General features: G+C 39.8%; 1 protein-coding gene across 1 annotated transcript in view; it reads right to left on the minus strand.

The window, feature by feature from the left end:
- Nucleotides 1–20752, minus strand: part of Obi1 (ORC ubiquitin ligase 1) — a 49994-nt gene that overhangs the window by 10555 nt on the left and 18687 nt on the right. Inside the window, exons 4-5 of the mRNA XM_055610003.1 lie at nt 20156–20404; nt 16646–16734 (exon numbers count right to left, since the gene is read on the minus strand). Coding sequence (XP_055465978.1) covers nt 16646–16734; nt 20156–20404 — 338 coding nt within the window. The remainder of the gene's footprint in view (nt 1–16645; nt 16735–20155; nt 20405–20752) is intronic.

The following is a 20752-nucleotide window of genomic DNA, read 5'->3' on the forward strand; positions in this document are numbered from 1 at the left end:
ATTTATTTATTTATTTATTTATTTATTTATTTATTTATTTATTTATTTATTATTAGTTACGTTTTATTAACTTTTGTATTCCAGCTGTATCCCGCTCCCTCATTCCCTCCCAATCCCACCTTCCCTCCATCATCTCCTCCCTGCCCCTTTCCAAGTCCACTGATAGGGGCGGACCTCCTTCCCTTTCATCTGACCCTGTTTTATCAGGTATCTTCAGGACTGGCTGCAAAGTCCTTCTCTGTGGCCTAGCAGGGCTGCTCCTCCCTTGGCGGGTGGGGAGGTCAAAGAGCCAGCCATTGAGTTCATGTCAGAAATAGTCCCTGTTCCCCTTACTAGGGTACCCACTTGTATACTGAGTTACCATGGGCTACGTCTGAGCAGAGGTTCTAGGTTATATCCATACATGGTCCTTAGTTGGAGAAACAGTCTCATATAAGACCCCTGTGCACAGATATATTTGGTCCTTGTGGAGCTCCTGTCCTCTCCAGGTCATATTAACTCCCCCTTCTTTCATATGATTCTCTGTACTCTGCTGAAGGTTTGGTTGCTTTCTTATACAACCTAGAACCAACTACCCAGAGGTAGCTCTGCCTGTAGTGGGTTGGGTCCTTTCACAGCAGTCATTAACCTAGAAAATGCCTCACAGACTGCTAAAAGGCAAATCGCATAGAAGTATTTCTTCAGCTGAGTTTTCCTCTTTCCAGATAATCCTAGTTTGTGTCAAGTTAACAAAGTACTAAGCACACTCACATACATAAAGAGAAGACAAGCATAGTTCTGCATGACTTGTGTTTTTAACAAAGAAGTAATACTTTAATGTCTCAAAGTTGCAAGTGTCTACACTGTGCTATATCAGTATTAATGTACTAAATATTACTTTTACCATTTTCATGTCCATATACATTTACGCTGATAATAAGACATAATATTTTGACAAAATATTAAAGTCCATAGGACAATTGCAAATTTTCCCAAGTGATTAAGACAGCTTACCTACTCATTTTGTGAACCACTATGCAGAATAAAGACTACCAAAATTAATATAATAGATGATACATGTCTCAAAAATGTGTATTTAAGAACAACTACAATTACTTTTACAAAGTCTGATCTAGGCACTGAAGAGATGGGTCAGAAGCTGTGAGCACTTGCTGCTCTTTCAGAGGACTAGAGTTTGGTTCCCAATACTCACATTTGCTGGCTCACAACCACCTGTAATTCTAGCCCTAGAGGATCCTACTCCCACTTCTGGCCTCTGAGGGCACCGCATGCATGAGGTACACAGATATAAATGCAAGCAAAAAATCCATACACATAATAAAGTTATTTTAAGAAGAAAGGAATAATCTATTCTCAGAGTGTATTTATCAGAGTTGCTGTCTATGTAGGAATAATGCAGGGTTTGTTTTGTTTCTTTGAGACAGGGGCTCCTTATATTGGTGAGGCTATCCTTCAACTCAAGGTTCCCCAACCTCTTTCAGCCTTTCAAATACTGGAGTTATAGGCATGCTGGCCTAAGTATTTTCTTTGTTGTATTTCTTTCTTTTTCTATAGTATATTCAATACTTCAGTATACACAATCTACCAATTAGAAAATTCCATAACATTACAAATTTCGATTGAATATAACATAAGTGAGTAGCCTGTAGTATGAACCTGTCAGGAATCTTAGTCTGATGGGTATGGGAAGCACAGGAAAGATTAGCCTGGGGACTTGTCTAATATATGCACACAGAGGGTCCAAAACTGAGGGCATTTCAGGTAAAGAGGAAAGGGAATATCAGAGCTGAAGAAATTCAGAATTATAATTGGGGGTAGGAAAGAAGACTCAAATGCCTCAGCATGATTCTTTTCTCACCTGCTTCTATGGCTTGATTGTACATTTTCCACGTCTATTTCAACACTATGTATGTTTTGAATTGATTGTAAGCCCAATCTCAGTCATAGGCTTAGAAACTGAGGTCTCCTACATGATAGCCAGACTCTATACCACTAAGCCACATTCCCATTCCCAGATGGCTACACATTGCCGACACACATTCCTAAAAACGCTTCCTCAAAAAAAAAAAAAAAAAAAAATTTAAATTAAGCACTTAGGTACATAGATTTGTAGAAAATTTCCAATCAAAAAAGTACTGCTCATGACAATCTTCATCACACCTTATTTCTGTAAAAACGTTGTGTAGTGAAGTGTATTGAGGGGAACCGGAAGCACATCCTCTACAACTGAAGATAAGCAACATCTGTTCTTCAGCACATCAAAGACTGAACACGAAGAAGGAAAGTACACTTCTGTGTATAACTTAGCAACAGTAATTAGAACAAATATTTAATGAATCCAGTGACTGCTATTAGCACTGATGATGGTGCTAAGAGCAGCACCATGATTCACTGGATGGTTATTGATGGGAATTAGAAAGATGGGAATTGGGTTAATGCCTCTTCCTTCCATTTTTCCTAAGTAATATATCAAAAGCAAGGCGGAAGCTGGCATGGTGGCACTGCCTGTAACACCAGCTGCACAGGAGCTAACCCAGGAGGACTCCAGGCTTGAAGCCAACAGGGAGACACACAGGGAGGCTGTCTCAAAACAAAAGCAAGGTAGAACTCTTGGCAGGCTTTCAGATTGAGAACAGGGTTTAAAAATGCAGAAGCAACATAATTTTAAAAGAAGTTCTTTAGTGTTTGTTAAACTAACCATGCACTTGTAGTTAGCGATTCCTGTGCTGGAACCTGAAGTTCTTAATAGAAATGACTGTTGTGTTGGGCAACATATGTGAAGGGGACACATTAATCCCTTTGGAGGAAGGTCTCTAAGAAGACTTGAGCCCACACAGGGTCACAAGGAGAAATACACACTGTTTTTTGCCAGCTTTTTTTTTCTTCCCTGTATCACTGATAACAGAGACTTGGTCTCTAGTCCTTTGCTTGAAAACTATAGTGAATCACCTTTTCCAAACCCACCCCTCCCCCAGCAAGCTCTATTCTCTCTATGATATCAGTGATAGATTCATTTTAATATGAGATGAATCCCATTTTTTGGAAAATTTACTAAAGGACTAATCTTGAAGTCTTTATGGTTATTGATGATAATCTTAATCATCAATGGGAAAAATACTAGCTTATATCCTTTTACATTTCTAAAAGTAAAAACAGGCATATTTCTAAAGCATAGTAATCATAACAAAATGCCAACAATAGAAAACACTACTGATGAGTTATAAATCATTCTTGAAACTTATGAGACAAATATCTGTATATTTATTTTCCACTTTTGTTCAACCCTCTCATTCTTCCTCTGTCCCTTCTCTCTCTCCAAAAGGAACAGTCAAAATAATGAACTGTGATCTCCCTACTCTGTAATTATTACTCAGATGAGTTATCGAGGTCTAATGTGTGCTCAGGGGACTACTGAGGAAGGACTATAAGGTAATCAGAAGCCATTGTTGCTGTTCTCAAATACTCATTCATAATCTGACAACCATAGGGCTTCGTTATCAACATGCATTACAAGCAACTAAACTATCCTATCACTACAATAAAGACAAGCTGACAGACAACTGCAATAACCGTCTATCATCAATTAGCTGTTATCCAGAGAAGGGCCCTCAGGCACCCAGCCCAGGGGCTTGAGCAAAAGTGGCTGTTACCGTCTGGCCCCAGGGTATTATCAGGCTTCCCTGGACACTCTCCAAGTTCCCCTTCTGGGAAAACCAAAGGGCAGAGCAGAATCAGTCACCAGATCAGGCTGGGTCAAATACCAGGATTCCCTGTGTTTGTCAGAGCACAAGAGAGGAGAGCCCCAGCCAGCCACATCAGACCAGACCAGCAGTGCTGATAAGAAAGCTCAGGCTATTAGCATATGGGTCCTCAGGAACAGCAGACTCATGAACTACATCTAAGCCACTGCTTAGAGCCAGCACTGAGAAAAGAAATCCAGTGCATGGAGAGACAAGAAACCCAGGACGGGAGAAAAATAAACTCTAACACACCTCCTGTTCCCTTCTCTAACTTCCAATATCTGACATACCTTAGAGAAGAAAGCTTCAGAAAATTTCCTGTTTTTGTCAATCGGAGAAAATGCTAATCTCTGATGTCCTGTTCTCTTAAGGCTCTTATACACTCTAAGTACATAAAGCAACTGAAAAATCTTAGCACTCCATCTTTGTTCCCTCATTATCCCTGCACTCCTTGTAGGCAGGGTGCTTTTTGGATCACAGGTTTTGTTGGTGGGTTTTTGTTCCCCTCCTTCCACTAGTCCTGCCTGACTAGGAGGTGGTCATCTCAGTCTTCATGTCCCCCCGTTAGGAGTCTCAGCTAGAGTCACACCCATGTCCTCTCAGGAGCCTACCCTGTTGCAAGCCTCCAGCTTGACAAAGAGATGTCCCACCTCAGTTTCCCTTCTTGTTTCCAGCCCTCTCACCTCCCACCCCCATTCTCCCCATATCTGATCCCCACTCTTTTATCCCTCCCCATTCCATCTCCTGCCCAGTTCCCTCTCTTCATCTACTTCTGCTATCTATTCTATTTTCCCTTCTGAGTGACATTCTGGCACCCTCCCTTGGGTCCTACTTGTTACTTACTTAGCTTCTTTGAGTATGTGGATTATAGTATGAGGGAATGTCCAACCAATAACTGGCCCAACCTTAGACCCACCCTACAATAGAAAACTAGCCCCTGACACCATTAATGATGCTCTGCTATGTTCGCAGACAGGAGCCTAACTTGACCATCTTGCCATTCCAGCCAGAAGCTGTTTGAGACAGATGCTGGGACTTGCAGCCAAGCATGAGGCAGAGCTCCTGGGGTTCTGTGAAAGTGTTAGGGGAAAGATGGAAGGACCTGGACAGGACAGGAATCTTACATGAAGACCAACAGAGACAACTAACCCAGTTGCATAGGGGCTTTCAGAGACAGAGACGTCAACTCAGAAGGATGCATGGTCTGGACCTAGGCTCCCTGCACATATGTGGCTGGTGGGAGGCTTGGTCTTCATCTGGGGCACCTGGTAAGTAGGGGGGTGCTATTTCTCATATGGACTCTATTACCTGCTTTTGGATCTTTTCCCCCTGGCAGGGCTGCCTTGCCTGGCCTCAGGGGATGAGGATACGATCAGTCCTAATGTGACTTGATGTGCTGGGGAAGGTTGATATGGGGAGGGGGCTCTTCTTTTTAGGGAAGAAGGGAAAAAAAGAGAAGAGGGAAGACTGGGAGGAGAGGAGGGAGGGGGCACTCTTGGGATATAAAGTAAATAAACTAAAATTAAAAAAAAATCTTAGCACCCTGGTTTGTTTACCCTAAGTGGTGGTGAAGTTAGGTGTAAGGACAGTTTATTTCTTTTGGGTCCCAAAAAGGAAGTCATGCATGCATATACAGATGCATATTTATATAGTATAAATATATATACCTATGCATTTGGAAATATATCCAAATGCCCCTGGATGACAGTCATGATGCTGATCAGTATACAGCATAATTACCAAAGTAATGACTAACAGAATACTCTTAAGAATAAAAGGAAGGCGCTCCTCTACCTAGGGAAACTGCAGAGGTCTTCAAAGATAGTGACACTGGGCTAGATTTCAAACAACGGGGAGCCACTATCTTGTAGTAGTAACAATAATAACAAAGAATAATAATACCAAAAATCAACTGCTGGGAAAGACTAAGATAAGGAAAAGTGTAAGCCAAGTCATACAAGTGAGCCCAGGGAGAAACCCCACATGACTACAGCAGAAAACAAGGAAGAAATCAAGAAAAAAGGGGGAAACAAGAAAAAAGAAGAAATCAAGAATACTGAAAGGTCAAGCCATCAAGACCTTTCAGACTGGAGTAAGAAATTTGAGCTTTACTATAAAGGTGACTGGGAGCCACAAAATGTCATCAAATGGAACAACTTGATCAGATGTAGTCTAGATTTCAGGCAATAATAAAGTGGATACTTAAGGTTCAGGAGACACTCAAGGGGGGAAAAAGCAAGTAGTGAGGTTAAATAAGAATTTATGGGAATGATTTGATAGTTTACAGATGCAGTTACAAGAAGTATGTTCAAAAGAACAACTGAGCAGCCAGGTGTGGAATGAGGAGAAATAGTAAAAAACCAGCCACTCAATGAGTAATAAAGTCACTGAGAACACAAACAAACCAAGAGAAAAAAAAATAGTTTTCTGTACATGATGGAGTGTACTGGGTATAATTATTAGACAAATACAAAAAGAAAAATCTATCCCTCTTCTTTGTTACGTTGTGGTGGTTTGAATGAGAATTTCCTTCATAGGTTCATATATTTGAAGGTTTTGTTCCCAATTGGTGGAATTATTTGAGAAGGGTTAGGAGGTGTGGCCTTGTTGGAGGAAGTATGTCATTGATAGGCTTTGAGGTTTCATAAGCCCACGCCTGCCCTGGTCCTTCTCTGCCTGTGCTTCCTGTCTGTAGACCAGGATGTGAGCTCTGAGCTAATGCTCCATTGCCATGCCTACCTATTGCCACACTCATCACCAAGAAGGCCAAGAAATAAATCCCTGAATCTTGCAAGTAAGCCCCCAATTAAATGCTTTCTTTTATAACCTACCTTGGTCATACTGTCTACAGCAATAGAACATTACCTAAGACACATGAAGGTATAGACTAATTCCTTTAATATATTTAATAATTAATATTTATTTAAATTGAGAGTATCAATAAGCTAAATGATGTGTCCAGTGTTATCTACTTGTTAATTTGTTAATTTAACCAATACTTATCAGGTACTTTCCAGGAATGAGACAGTGAAAAAGACAGGCTTCAAAATTCTTACTCTTTTGAATTCAGAATGAAAGAGACAGAAAACAAAGAGATAAGCAACTAAACAAACAGTAACTTGCAAGAGTGAAAAGACCCTAATGAGCATACTGTAGGAATGGCTGAGTGTTAACTATGGACTCTGTTATGAGTGCATTTAGAAGTTCACTTTGCTTAACCCTGAGTGTAACCTTTATGGTAGGTAAGCTTTGCTGGCCCCACTTCAAAGAAGCCCAAAGCAAGATGGAGAAAACCCCAGAGGTTGTAAGAACAGTTAGTGTTCAGTCCCAGAGAGTCTAGCACTAAAACCCATGTTCATCATCACCATATTCAAGTATTTCCCTGTCGATTTTCTTATTCTGGCCTTGTGACAAGAAATGGTAAGGAAACAGGAAGCATTGAAGGCAGGAGCTGATTTCAACAATATGATCAGGAAAAGTGACACTGATGATAGAGGCAGCTACATAAAGATCAGAAGTAGGGAATCCAAAGCAAAGGACGCTAGCCTTGCATGTCCTATGAACAGAAGGTCAGGACAGCTGGAGGGGTGAGCTGGGCAGCATGGAGAAGGAAGAGACAAGTACAGAAGAGCTTATGCTGAGTCTGAATTTTCTCTTTTGGAAAATCCTGGGCAGTTTCAGGCTAGAGGTTTAAGCAACTTGATTTACCATAGATAATTTTGATGTGCAGCAGAAAATGAATTGTACAGAGAACACAGGGACAGAGAAGAAGCACAGGAATGTGAATTCAGGGAGCCTGCTTCTGGAGCTAAGCTCTTAAACACCATGCTTTGTGCTAACAAGAGTCTGAATTTGAATGCTGAGTCTGAATTTTCTCTTTTGGAAAATCCTGGGCAGTTTCAGGCTAGAGGTTTAAGCAACTTGATTTACCATAGATAATTTTGATGTGCAGCAGAAAATGAATTGTACAGAGAACACAGGGACAGAGAAGAAGCACAGGAATGTGAATTCAGGGAGCCTGCTTCTGGAGCTAAGCTCTTAAACACCATGCTTTGTGCTAACAAGAGTATAAACATGACTCTGTAGTTCAGGAAAAGAAGTAGGCCAATCTTTTACCTTTGTTCTTAGACAGCCTGACACATTGGTAGCTGATTATTAAAGCCACATAGACAAGCTGGTTCAAGAAACAAAAATGCCTTTAGCTTCCCCTAAAAGGAGGGAGGGTACGGATACATACAGGTATAACTGACAAGCCTTGAGGTTGTTGTGCAGTACAGAAAGCTGCATTCAGGGAGAAAGCTAAGCCACAGACCACAACAAAGACACGATGATAACACTTAATACTCAAGATACATATTTATAGAAACAAAAGTTATTAAATCCAAAATCCAACAATGCCCAAGTTTTATATAAATGACTTTTAGAATTTAAAAATAATTACATTTTTATTTTTTAAAAATATTTATGTGTGTGTGCATGTATGTGAGTGAGGGTGGAAACATGTGCGAGGGAGTATCATGCCTGCAGAGGCCAGAAGAGGGTGTAAGATTTCCTGGTGCTGGTGCTGGAGTTATAAGCAGTTGTAAGCCACCTGATGTGGGTGCTAGGAACCAAACTTGGGTCCTCTATGAAAGCAATACACACTCTTAGCTGAGCCATCTCTCCAGCCTCAATTTCCAAAATGTTATACATCTGGCATCATTCTAAACAACTGAGGTGACTCAGCAGCTGGGGAAAGAGTGGCTGCTTTGCCATAAATGACACCAGGGCACCATTTCTGCCTATGGTTTGAATTTGAATGTCCTCTGTTCGCTCATGTTTGGACTATCCCATGGAAGGTTGTGGAGCATCTGGCTGGAAGCAGCTCCCTCAGTAGGGCAGCACTCTGAACATCACAGTTGGCCACGGTTCTGCTCTGATCTAGCTGTGCCATCTGAACAGCGGCTGCCTCGATGTTCCGATGCTGCAGCCACATGTCTCCCAGCTTTGACAGGCTGAAAGTTCTCTGAGACAGTAAGCGTAAAAGAAGCCTTTCCTCTGTTTAATCATCTGTCTGGTACTATGGTCACAGTCATGTGAAAGGAATAGGGAAAATCATTACCACCTGCGGGGCCACAGCTGCAGTAAAGTAAGCCCATCATGTAGTTCTTAGGCTTTTGGAAAAGGCTTGTGGGAAAATGGAAGAGGTTGGAGATATAGATTAAAGGAGTCTTCAAAGCCTCTAAGTAGAGCCTAATGGGTGATTCCAGTGGGGATTCTGAAGGCCAGAATGCTGATAGAAATACTGATAGTAAAGACTGCATATGAAGCTTCAGATGGGAACAAAGATTAGAAACAATTAAGCCAGGGACCATTTATGTAATGTTCTGACAAAGAATTTAGCTATACTCTGCCTATCTCCTGAAATGTTGAGTGAGGCCTAATTCATCATAGTTTGTCAGAGAAAGTTTCTAGACAGCACTGGATTCAGGCTCTGAAAAGGCTACTACATATGCTGGAGAGATGGCTCAGTGGCCAAGATGATATATCACTTTTGCAGAGGTCTAGAGTTCCTTTCTTAGCACCTATTCTGGGCAGCTCACAACTGCTTCTAACTCTAGCTCCATAGAATCTAATTTCCTCTTCTGGACTTGGTGGGCATCTGCATTCACATATGTTGATACCAACACATGGACACACACATACACATAGGTTTTATTAAAAAAAAGAAATAGTTATTTTTCATTACTTTTAGCTAGGTTTATAATGAGAATCAAGAGCAAAGAATGGAGGGTTTTTAAACCATGTAGTTTGGCAAAAAAAAAAAAAAGGGGCACACGACCTGAGTTAATGCTGTAGACAATGGAGATGTTAGTAAGATTAAAATCACTAAACTGAAGCAGCACACTTTTCACTGGGACAACAGGAAAGATAATCAAAGGTGTTACCCTCCTAGTAGCATGGGTCATGGAGTCCACTAGTCAGGACTCCTAGTGGAGAGAGGGAAACACCAACCCACCCATAGAAACTTTGACCCAAAATTTACCCTGCCTATAAGATGTGCAGGGATAAAGACAGAGCAGAGAGTGAGGGAATGTCCAACCAATGCATGGCCCAACCTGAGACCCACTCCATGGGAAAGAGCCAACCCCTGACACTATTAATGATACTCTGCTATGCTTGCAGACAGAAGTCTAGCATATCTGTCCTCTGAAAGGCTCCACCCATCAGCAGATAAAAATAGATGCTGAGATTCACAGCCAAACATTAGGCAAAGCATAGAGAGTATTGTGGAAAAGCGGGAAGAAAGATAGTTTTTGGAGGGGACAGGAACTCCACAAGAAGACCAACAGAGCCAACCAACCAGAGCCCAGAGAGGCTTGTGGAGACTAAAGCACCCAACCAAGAACCAATGCATGGGCTGAACTTAGACCCCTTACAGAGCTGTAGCTGATGGATAGCTAAGACGTCCTGTTTCAGAACTTTGTAACTTTAAGGAGTGGAGGCTGTTTAGAATATAGGGAATTTTGAAGTAGGACTTCAAAAGTACATTTAGTATTATAGCATGGGCAGCAACTGCTGGACTGTTAGCTGTCAGTATCAAAACTTAGATACGTATGTCTGCAGGGGCTCATGTTTTAAATACTTGGTGGTCTCTGTGGCATGGCTGTGAAGACTATTAGAGCCTTAGGACCTGGACCTGGCTGTGAAAGTAGGTTACTAGAGGGAGCCTTTGAAAGCTATACTCACCCCTGGTCCCTGTCTAGCTCTCTGCTTCCTGATCCATGCCATATGAATAATGAGCTACCTCCTATTCCCACTGACATGAACAGACCCCCTCAAACTGTGCTCTGACTGATGGCCAGAAATCTCAGAAACTATATAGCAAAATAAATCTTTTTACCCTTAAATTGTTTCTGTCATATATTTTTGGTAACTAAGATTGAGTACTGGGGTGGAGGGGCACATAAGGGAGGGACCTGTGTGACAGACTAAGGGACTTTCAAATGTGTCCTAAGTAGAAATATCACAGTTCTTCAAGTTAAATAGCCACTCCCAACTCCAGCATGTACAAATGCAACCACTCTTCCTGACACAGCTTAAGAAGAGTATGTGAAGTTGAGGAAATTTAGAAATATGAAAAATTCAGTATTAAACTCTTCCCTTTTGGCATGCTTCCATTCTATACTATGTGTGGGTGTAATGCTCTTGATATTTCTTACTGTACACTCACACTAAGAACAAGTCTTTGAGCTGGGCAGTGGGGCCGCACACCTTTGGCCCCAGCACTTGGGAGGCCGAGGCAGGACCTCTAAGTTCGAAGCCAAGTTGGTCTACAGAATGAGTTTGAGGACAGCTAGGACTACACAGAGACACCTTGTCTCAAAAAGCAAAAAGAGAACAAAATTCTCAAAACAAACAAACAAACAAACCGCAAGTCTCTGAACTCGGAGAAGCAGATTGTAGATGCAGTGAAGTCTTGCTAGCCAGGAAGTACGGCGAAGGCTATTAGGATGCAGTGGTGTAAAATTACAATAAAGGACTTTTCTGATGGTTTTGAGAAGGAAGGCACTATTTCGTAAGCACAAACATGATGTATGCTTACAACTGGAAACAGTGACAGGGGCTGTGATAATATCTGAAGGAGTCAATGGAGGCCTTTTGTTCATGAATGGTATTAGTACCCACACAAAAGTCCAACGATGTTCTTTGTCCGCTTTTCCCACATGAAGACACAAAAAAAACACATTTATGAATCAGAAAATTGGCTCAGCTTCCAGAACTGTAAGAACAAGTGTTTATGACTTGTAAACCACTCAATATATGGATATTTTGTTATAGCAGCCCCAAAAGTCCAAGATAATAATTTTCTTAAATAACTATGATACTTATAGTCTGAGAGGCTATGTGCTTTTTTCACTTATTCAACCAAGATATATTAAAACCAAGACATCAAGTTCTATAAAATGAAGTAGTTATATTTTTGAATATGAAAACTGTACTTTTAGTTCAAACACAAGAAAGTCATGGTACAGTTATAATTAGTTGTAATATGAACCCAGAAGCGAAAATACAAGACCTTTAACAGAAAGTCGAGCAGAAGAGCCCAGTCTATTTCAGGGTTTGTTTGGCAGGGCATGTATTTTATACAACTTAAAGCCTATCTTATAATATTATATAAAAAGAAAAACATTTTAAAGTATTTCTGGTTTGGCTATAAAGCTGAGTTTTCTTCAGATGTTCAACCTGAAAATTCAAAGCCATGTCACCACCCATTAAGTGCTAGACATTTCTTTAGAGAATCCATATCAGGACAAATGAGAAGGTAAATATCTGGCCTCCTCCTAGTATAATGAATTCAGAAGAAAAAAAAAAAAACACTAAAAAGGAAAAAAAAAAAAAAAAGGACTGCATTTTTCTGAAAATCTACTTAGATACAATGAATTTCTGGCAAAAACTAAAGTGGATGATAAGAAAACCCTGAAGAATGTGTTTTTCAAAGCATCCACATACTCGAGAGCACTTTTACATTGAAGCTAAGGATGGGAAAATGTCCAGTGTACTTTAAGATTAGCTATAACAGAGGATCCAGGATAGAACAGAAAGCAACAGCAAGAAAGATAAATGATAACTCAGACTTTCATCATAAAAGTTAGCCAATATAAATGCTCAAGTTCTCCTTGTTTTCAATGGGGGGAGTCTGCCACAGACTATATGAAGCCCTCTGTTTCAGTGGTTGTATTTGGAAACAAGGTCTTGAAGAGGTAATTAATGTTAAATTAGGTCACAAGAATGAGATCTAATCCTATAGAGTAGTGTTCTTAGAAGAGAGATAAAAACTCTTTCATTCTTCTTTCTTTACTATTTCAAAATATAATAAAAAGTTGCTGTAAGGCAGAAAGAGCTAGTATCAGAAAAGAACCTGCCAACAAACCTTGTTCTCAGGCTTCGGCCCCTGTGGGAACAAATAAATGTAGCATTTCTATCAGACTGGGTATGTGTTTGTTATGGAGGCCTGAGATGACAGGCACACCTTCTAATTCTTCTTTACTCTTCACAGTTAAAGCACTGCCCTGTGTAACAGTGCTCAAGTTGAGAACAGCATGCACAAGTTACGGGATATATCAGAGTCAGAAGTATCCCTTTACACACCATCAACAAGGCAGGAGAAAAAGAATTAGTCAAGCCACTTTCTATGCACAGAAGAAAAGGAACGGGTGATTTCTATATGTTTGCATTTACTTTTAAATCCTTAAAATTTCATATTCTTTTCTACACAAATATAAGTACTCTGCAGGGAATCATTTTGGATATTTTCACTTGTGATTAGCTTCTCTCTGAATCCCACCAAGATTTACCAAGGCAGAGTGAACAAGGCTATACATCAAAGGCAGAGCATTTAATCCCTCAATGCTTTGCAAACTGCTCTGGAATAGCCTCAGCTCCAATCACTGTTCAAGTGAGACTGCTCCCTTCCTATGAGCAGGAATGCAAGTTCAAGACAGCAAATGTTACAGTGATTCTGGACTCAGACATGTGGCAACTTGTGTCCAAGTACATGGGGCCAGATTTCCTCGGGTGAGATGCTCCAGTTATTTATCTGGTAGAAGTCATGGATATTTAAAAGCACACATCTTTGTGGCTGGCATTAAATTTGAAATCTGGTGGGCAACTTTTCAAGAAATAAAAGCTACAAACAAAATAGCTTTCGTTCCATTCAGCACGCTGTGGGAAAGGGCTAATGGATAAGCATTACTGTGACTGGCAGGGCGAGCTGCCAATAACGGGGATTCAAGCCTACATAAATGCAACACTTTCTCGGCTTATTTCACTAATTTGTCAAAGTAGAACATTATCTGATGGGAAGGAAAAACAAGACTGGAGAGCATGGGAGTAGGGAACATTTAAGAGTAAAAGTTACACCTTCTGTTTTTTCCCACTGGTTTGTAATCTCTCCTTTGTGTAATTAGGATTTACTTTTCCTAAACCACACTGCATTCAACAAGGGCTGTTTCATTTCTGGGAGTATATACTTCCATTATTTGCTTATTACTGCTTTGTCTTCCTACAGCAGAAAAATGACTGATGGCTAGCAGTCAGCAGTGAAGAAATAGTGACATTCTGATACACATCCTCCAGAGAGACTGCATACTTTGGCAGCCATATTGTCTCCCCGTCTGCCTGTTTCCTCATGGTGGTGAGGTAGGGTAAAGACTCCAAATGTGTTCTCATCTTTAACTCCTATTTCTTTCTTACCTTTAGATAGTCAAATGTTAAGCAGGTCAAAACTTTCAATTTCATTATTATTATTTTCTTTTTTACAATTTAGTCATTTTATATCCCAATTGTAGGCCACTCCCTCAACTCCTCCTAATCCCATCATCCCTCCTCCTTCCCCTAGTCCACTGAAAGGAGTAGTTCTCCTCCTTTGCCAACTGCCCATAGCTTGTCAAGTCTCATAAGGACTTCCTGGATTCTCTTCCTCAGTGGCCTGGTAAGGCTGTATCACCAGGGGCAAGTGATCAAAGAGCAGTCAACCAAGTTCATGACAGAGGCAGCCTCTGCTCCCCTTACTCGGAAACCTACATGGAGACTGACCCCCAACAGGGGATCGAAGAAGATGCTGAGACTCACAGCCAAACTTTGGGCAGAACAAAGGGAGTCTTAAGAAGTGGGGGTGGGAGGATAAAAGGACACTGAGGGGACAGTAGCACCACAAGGAGACCAACAAAGCTAAAAAACCCAGGGGGTCCTGCAGAGACTGATGTACCAACCAAGGACCATGCATCCCATGGGTACCTCAGTCTCACCTGCTCGGTCTCAACTGCAGACTCAAATAATCAGTCCAAGGTTCAGTGGACAACACCTTATTTTATTTCAGCCAAAACGTTCCATATCATTGTTAAGTGCTCAGACTCTGAGGTAGTCCCCCTTGAGTCCAAGTGTTACTTCTTCTTCCACTTAACACTGAGCAGATTAGAAAAGTGAGTCTACATGAAACTGAAAAGCTTCTGTAAAGCAAAGGACCCTGCTTTAAGAACAAAACAACAGTGTACATATTGGGAAAGGATCTTCACCAATTCTATATCTGACAAAGAGCTAATATCCAAAATATATAAAGAACTCAAGAAGTTAAACAGCAACAAATCAAGTAATCCAATTAAAAATGGGGTACAGAGCTAAACAGAGAATTCTCAATAGAGGAATACTGAATGGCAGAGAAACACTTAAAGAAATGTTCAACATCCATAGCTATCAGGGAAATGCAAATCAAAACAACCCTGAGATTTCACCTTATACCCATCAAAACGGCTAAGATCAAAATCTCAAGTGACAACACATGCTAGAGAGGACGTGGAGAAAGGAGAACCCTCTCTCCATTGCTGGTAGGAATGTTAACTTGTACAACCACTTTGGAAATCAATCTGGCATTTTCTCAATTAGGAATAGTGCTACATCAAGATCCAGCTATACCACTCCTAGGTTTATATGCAAAAGATACTCAAGTATATAACAGGGACACCTGCTCAACCATGTTCACAGCAGCTTTATTTGTAATAGCCAGAAGCTGGAAAGAACCCAAATGTCCCTCAGTTGAGGAATGGATACAGAAATTGTGGTACATTTTACACAATTGAATACTGCTTAGCAATTAAAAACAAGGAAATCATGAAATTTGCAGGCAAATGGTAGGAACTACAAAAGATCATTCTGAGTGAGGTATCCCAGAAGCAGAAAGACACACATGGTATATACTCAACATGGATATTAGACATATAATATAAGATACACATATTAAAATCTGTCCATGTAAAGAAGCTAAGCAAGAAGGAGGACCCTGGGTAAGATGCTCAATCCTCATTCAGTAAGGCAAATGGGATGGACATCAGAAGAGGAAGAAAACAGGGAACACAACAAAAGCCTACCACAGAAGGCCTCTGACAAGACTCTACCCTGCAGTGTATCAAAGCAGAGGCTGAGACTCATAGCCAAATGGTAAGCAGAATGCAGGGACTATTATGAAAGAAGGGAGAGATAGAAGATCTGGAGGGGACAGGAGCTCTACAAGGAGAGAAAAAAAATCTGGGCAGAAGGGGTCTTTTCTGAGACTGATTCTCCAACCAAAGACCATTTATGGAGATAACCTAGAACCCCTGCACAGATGTAGCCAGTGGCACCTCAGCCTTCAAGTAGGTTCCCTAGTAATGGGAACCGGGACTGTCTCTGACATGAACTCAGTGGCCTGCTCTTTGGTCACCTCTTCCTGAGGAGGGTGAAGCCTTGCCAGGCCACAGAAGAAGATAATGCAGCCAGTCCTGATGAGAACTGATAAACTAGGATCAGAGGGAAGGGGAAGAGGACCTCCCCTATCAGTGGACTTGGGGAGGGGCATGGGAGGAGATGAGGGAGGGTAGGGTTGGGAGAGGATGAGGGAAGGGGCTATCGCTGGAATACAAAGTGAATAAACTGTTATTAATAAAACAACAAATTAAAAAAAGAATAGTGAATCTAATCTCTCTGTGCCTCCGTCCTCAAACTTGTGAGTAGTAATGTAAGTTACCTCCTATTGTGCCAGACAGAGAATGCACTACATGAACAATCAACTATTATCCAGATTATCTCAGAGAACGGCTAAAGGGCACTGTTTTCATCTCAGTATTCATTAGCACTATTAAACAGCTATATGTAAAGCCAAGTGAAGGCTCACTTGTCTTACGTGTCATGCAACAACATTTTTATACATCAAAGAAGGAAGAGTTAAGAATGAAATCCTTCTAAATTAGTCTCAACTGAAACTAAGGCTTTCACTTGCCGTTCAGAACATTCAACTCTCCTAATTGATGAGGCAAACGGAAAGCACAATCTGTCAGAGAGTTGGCTTAGAGGCACTAACAGGCAGTGACTTAGCCCTGTGAGATACATACTTTTGAGGAGATCTGTTGTCCACCTCAGCCTTCAGTCGTAAATTCTCCCTCAGCAGGCCACCATTTTCCAACTTCAATTTTTTATTTGCCTGAAAAAAAAAAAAGTTAAAAAAATAATTACAAGTTAACACAAGTACCTTGTAAAAATTATGACATGAGCCATCTGAATTCTTACAGCAATATCAGAAAATTGAATACCTGACACAGCCCTCAGAAATGTAAAATCACCAGTGGGAATAGTGTGAAACTGCAAATACAACTAGGCATTTAAAATTTATGTTCCCCAAGCACTTTCTAAATCCTGTGCTCAGGGAAATAAAGCTGTGTTAGTTAGCTAGCTCAAAGCCACCAAGGGACCATGCTAATGGCAAATATATGTTTCTTTTTTTCATTTTACCATAATTGAATGCTCTAAACAATATAAGATTACATCATAAGCAGTATTTACAAACTAATGTTAAAGAGTTAATTCTTAAACCATGAAACTAATTTCTTGGTTACTACTTAAAAACACTTCTCTAGTAATAAATCTAACATGAGTAAGTAATTTATTTTCTTTCTTATTCTCTGTCTTCCAACTGATATCCTTAAAATTTTGGGCAGTATTTTCTTGTAAGTTCCACCAATTGTCCCTGGACATACATATGTAAGAAAAAGTCCTTTAAGCATGACCTTTTCTCCCCTTGATTTGTACAAAAAAAAAAAAAAAAAAAAAAAAATTACTAAAAACATTCAGTGGCTCACCTGAAAATTAGCCTGTCCCAAGAAGAAGGGAGAGAAGCTAAAAGCTCAGTATCATGGGTAGCTTTAAAAAAAACTTAATGTTCTTAGACTTTAGAATTTTCTTAAAACTTTCTTATTTAAATTCCTACTACTGCATTTGTGTATTATTAACAAAAGTTTAACCGTATACATTTGCCACATAACTTATTCACTCAGTATGGAAAATAGCTAGAACATTTATTTTCACTGCTGAGGAGTCAAAGAATTACAACCAGAAAAAAAGAAAGGGCAGCCTAGGAAGTTTTTAAAATATATGTGTTAAAAAACTTGACCTGTGCTTCTGAGTAACTTCCATAATGTACCACTTACCTACTTACATACAAGTGTGCCTCAACAGTCCTAAGAAAAGGAGGGTGGAGAATGCTCATTTGCAGCCTACGCCCTTACTTAAACTTATCCAATTTCCTTTTGTGCTGGTTTACTTATACCCATCCAGGTCCACTTTGGGCTCTGAGCAGCTCCTCCCCTTCACAGATGCACACAAACCAGGATGGTGGAGGGTTAATTCTTTAAGTGACTGACAGATACCGCTTCTGCCCCCTGATGATATAAGGAAAGCCATTTACTCCCTCATATACACAAACAATGAATTAAGCTTTCAAGCATAGCACCATAAAAGGAGGCACTTAGTGAATATTTTTTTGATGATAACAACAAGCTTAAATTAGAACTCACTTGGTTTCCTTCCCTGCCCCCATCTCCTAAAACAGCTATCACTATTAGTGTGCTTCAAGGTCTCTTAGCAGTCCTGTGGTTTTCAAAGACTTCTTACAGGCTGAATAGCTTATAGAAGCAAATAAAGGCTACAAACAGTAGAGTTCTGCGTACTGATAGTACCTGGTACTATCAAAGATCGTAATTATTGTGCATTCTCAACTTTGACTGTTAATGATCTCTCATGTTTCCAAACTCAACCGAATCCAGGAAGCATCAGAAGTCCATTTGCCCACACCAAGTTGTACTTTACTAAATGGTTTGCATTCCTGCATCTGATTTACAAAATTATTTACACTTCATATTTGCGATTTTGTCTCTGTAGTCAGTGTTATTCATTTATAGCCTATTACCCAATACTCTCACTGGGCATGCCAAACAGGCTGATTAAATATCGCAAATAATTGTGATTTCTTAGGACGGCAACAACCACTGAATTTAAAAATAACTGTGTTTTTATATAGTATTCTTTTCATATATTACACATAGTGACATTATAAGGCTAGAGTGGATTCTGCATAGAGCTTCATGCTCTAAGAAGTATCTCTGCCAAAGACTTAGTAACTATAGAAGATCACATAGAGCTTGCTGGTGGCTCACGAAAGGCATGGAAGTCACAGGAGAAACTGATTAATAATAGTATAACTACTCTGATGTCATTCCTTTTAATTGTTATTACCTTTCAATAAAGGTAACATGTTTACACTAAGGCTGGCTGCTAACACACAAATGAAACTGCATACTTCCCCCATTAAAATTTAGTGAATTATGTATGTATTTTCGTTTTTTCTGAAAGCAGTTTCCCTCTTCCTTTCGTATTGCCTTTTACGAATCACAGAGCACTTGTTTTGTATATGGAGAGTGGTTTACACTGAGTTGAAGATGTTTCTCTACTGTTTAACCTCACTGAAGCTATGAGAGCTAATATGCAGTGGTTCTTCTGTAAAATATCAAAGGGAGTCCATTAACGATTTCACGACTTAGGATACAGTAATTCAGAATAAGAATAGCATTTTAAGGGAATACAGAAAGGTTAAAAGGGCAGCTGCAGAAATGAGTGCCATAAAACCATATGCATTTAGCACTACTGTACTCCAGAGCAGATAATCCTGAAGTCAAGCTAAAGGCTTATCTTTGTTCCAGAAAGCAATATAATACCTGTCACTGTTCTAGTACTAAGAGCATGCATCTTTATCTCCTTGCAAAATTTAAAAAAATCCTAAAAATTTGTTTACTTCCCCAACTAGTATTCCCTTTATCTTGTTGGAGGGTAGACAAATAGGAAAATGAATCAGCCTCATCTACCACATTACTTTTTTCCATAAGTGTTCTAAAGTAGGTGTTCCCAGCTTTCTGTGTATTAGTTAAAAAATTTTTAATATGTATTCATATTCAGCTTTCAAAATCAGATAATAGTAGTGCTAGAAAAAAATCTGGTTAAAAACTTTTGTTCCGGTGTGTACAGAGGTACATACCAGTAATCCTAACACTAGGAATCTGAGGCAGGAGGATGGCTGGTTTGAGGCCAGCTTGGGCTACGTAGCAAATTCCAGACAAGCCTCAGCTATATATTGAGATCTTGCCTCAAAAAACAAGCAAACAAATGTTTCTTAGCTAAGTAGGGAAACAGATATGCTTGTTTAAATGCACATAAGTCAGCCACTTCTGTAAGCTTAAAAAAATTAAGGCAAATCCCAAGGAAGGGGGAACAGCATCACATGCTTCAAGCAGATCAAACTCTTCCAGCAGAAGCACTCTCATACAGAAGCGCTACCGCATCTCCCATTATAGTCACAAATGGAACCTCCTGATAGTTCTTGGCAGCCACTGACAGCTAATGAGAGTACGTTTTCCTCTTGCATTGAAATGCTCATCCAGGGCTTAGTACTGCTCTCACAAATTAGCTAATGGTGAGTGAAGGTATATGGCTATTTATACTTTTGGAAGTACTTAAAATATTGCAGAACTTTAAAAATAAGAATGATAAATTTTTTCTCCAAGACTACAACTTACCTCTTTTAACTTATCCACATCATCTTTTACTTTTTCGTAAATTTCATTGGCTGTTCTGAGCTTTTTCTTCCACTCTGCTACTGTTTCTGGGTCAATTTTACTTGGATTATCTGTTGCTGGATGTTTGTCTTCATTTTGACTGCCCTGCATCAAGGCTAAGGGATCCAGAATAGTCTTGATCTGTGACTCTAAGCTGAGATTTTTACTTTTAAGTTCTTCTACTTCTTTCTGTAAACACTCTATTTCATCCTGAAAAAGAATGAAAGGTAAAAATCAGATAGAGACAAATGATTTATGTGTGTTAAACCAGCTATGCTAATGGCTTATGTGTGATAAGCCAGAATCAATGTGTTCTTCAATATTACACTCCAACTTTGAGGGATACATGGGCCCTTTATATATCATAACAAGCTTTGTGAGGAAAAAGTCAGTTTATATTCTCAAAATGTATTTTGACTCTCATAAAGATTGGTAACACTAATTACATATTAATTTAAAGACAGTGCTGGTTTTTCAAAAAAATGCCATAACCCTTTGATTTTGTTTAAGGTATCATCAAGAAAATAAAATAAAAAAAAAAAACACATGAATTTCAAC

The sequence above is a fragment of the Psammomys obesus genome, unplaced genomic scaffold, assembly GCF_907164565.1.
Source record: "Psammomys obesus unplaced genomic scaffold, mPsaObe1.curated_primary_1811, whole genome shotgun sequence".
Classification (NCBI taxonomy): Eukaryota; Metazoa; Chordata; class Mammalia; order Rodentia; family Muridae; genus Psammomys; species Psammomys obesus.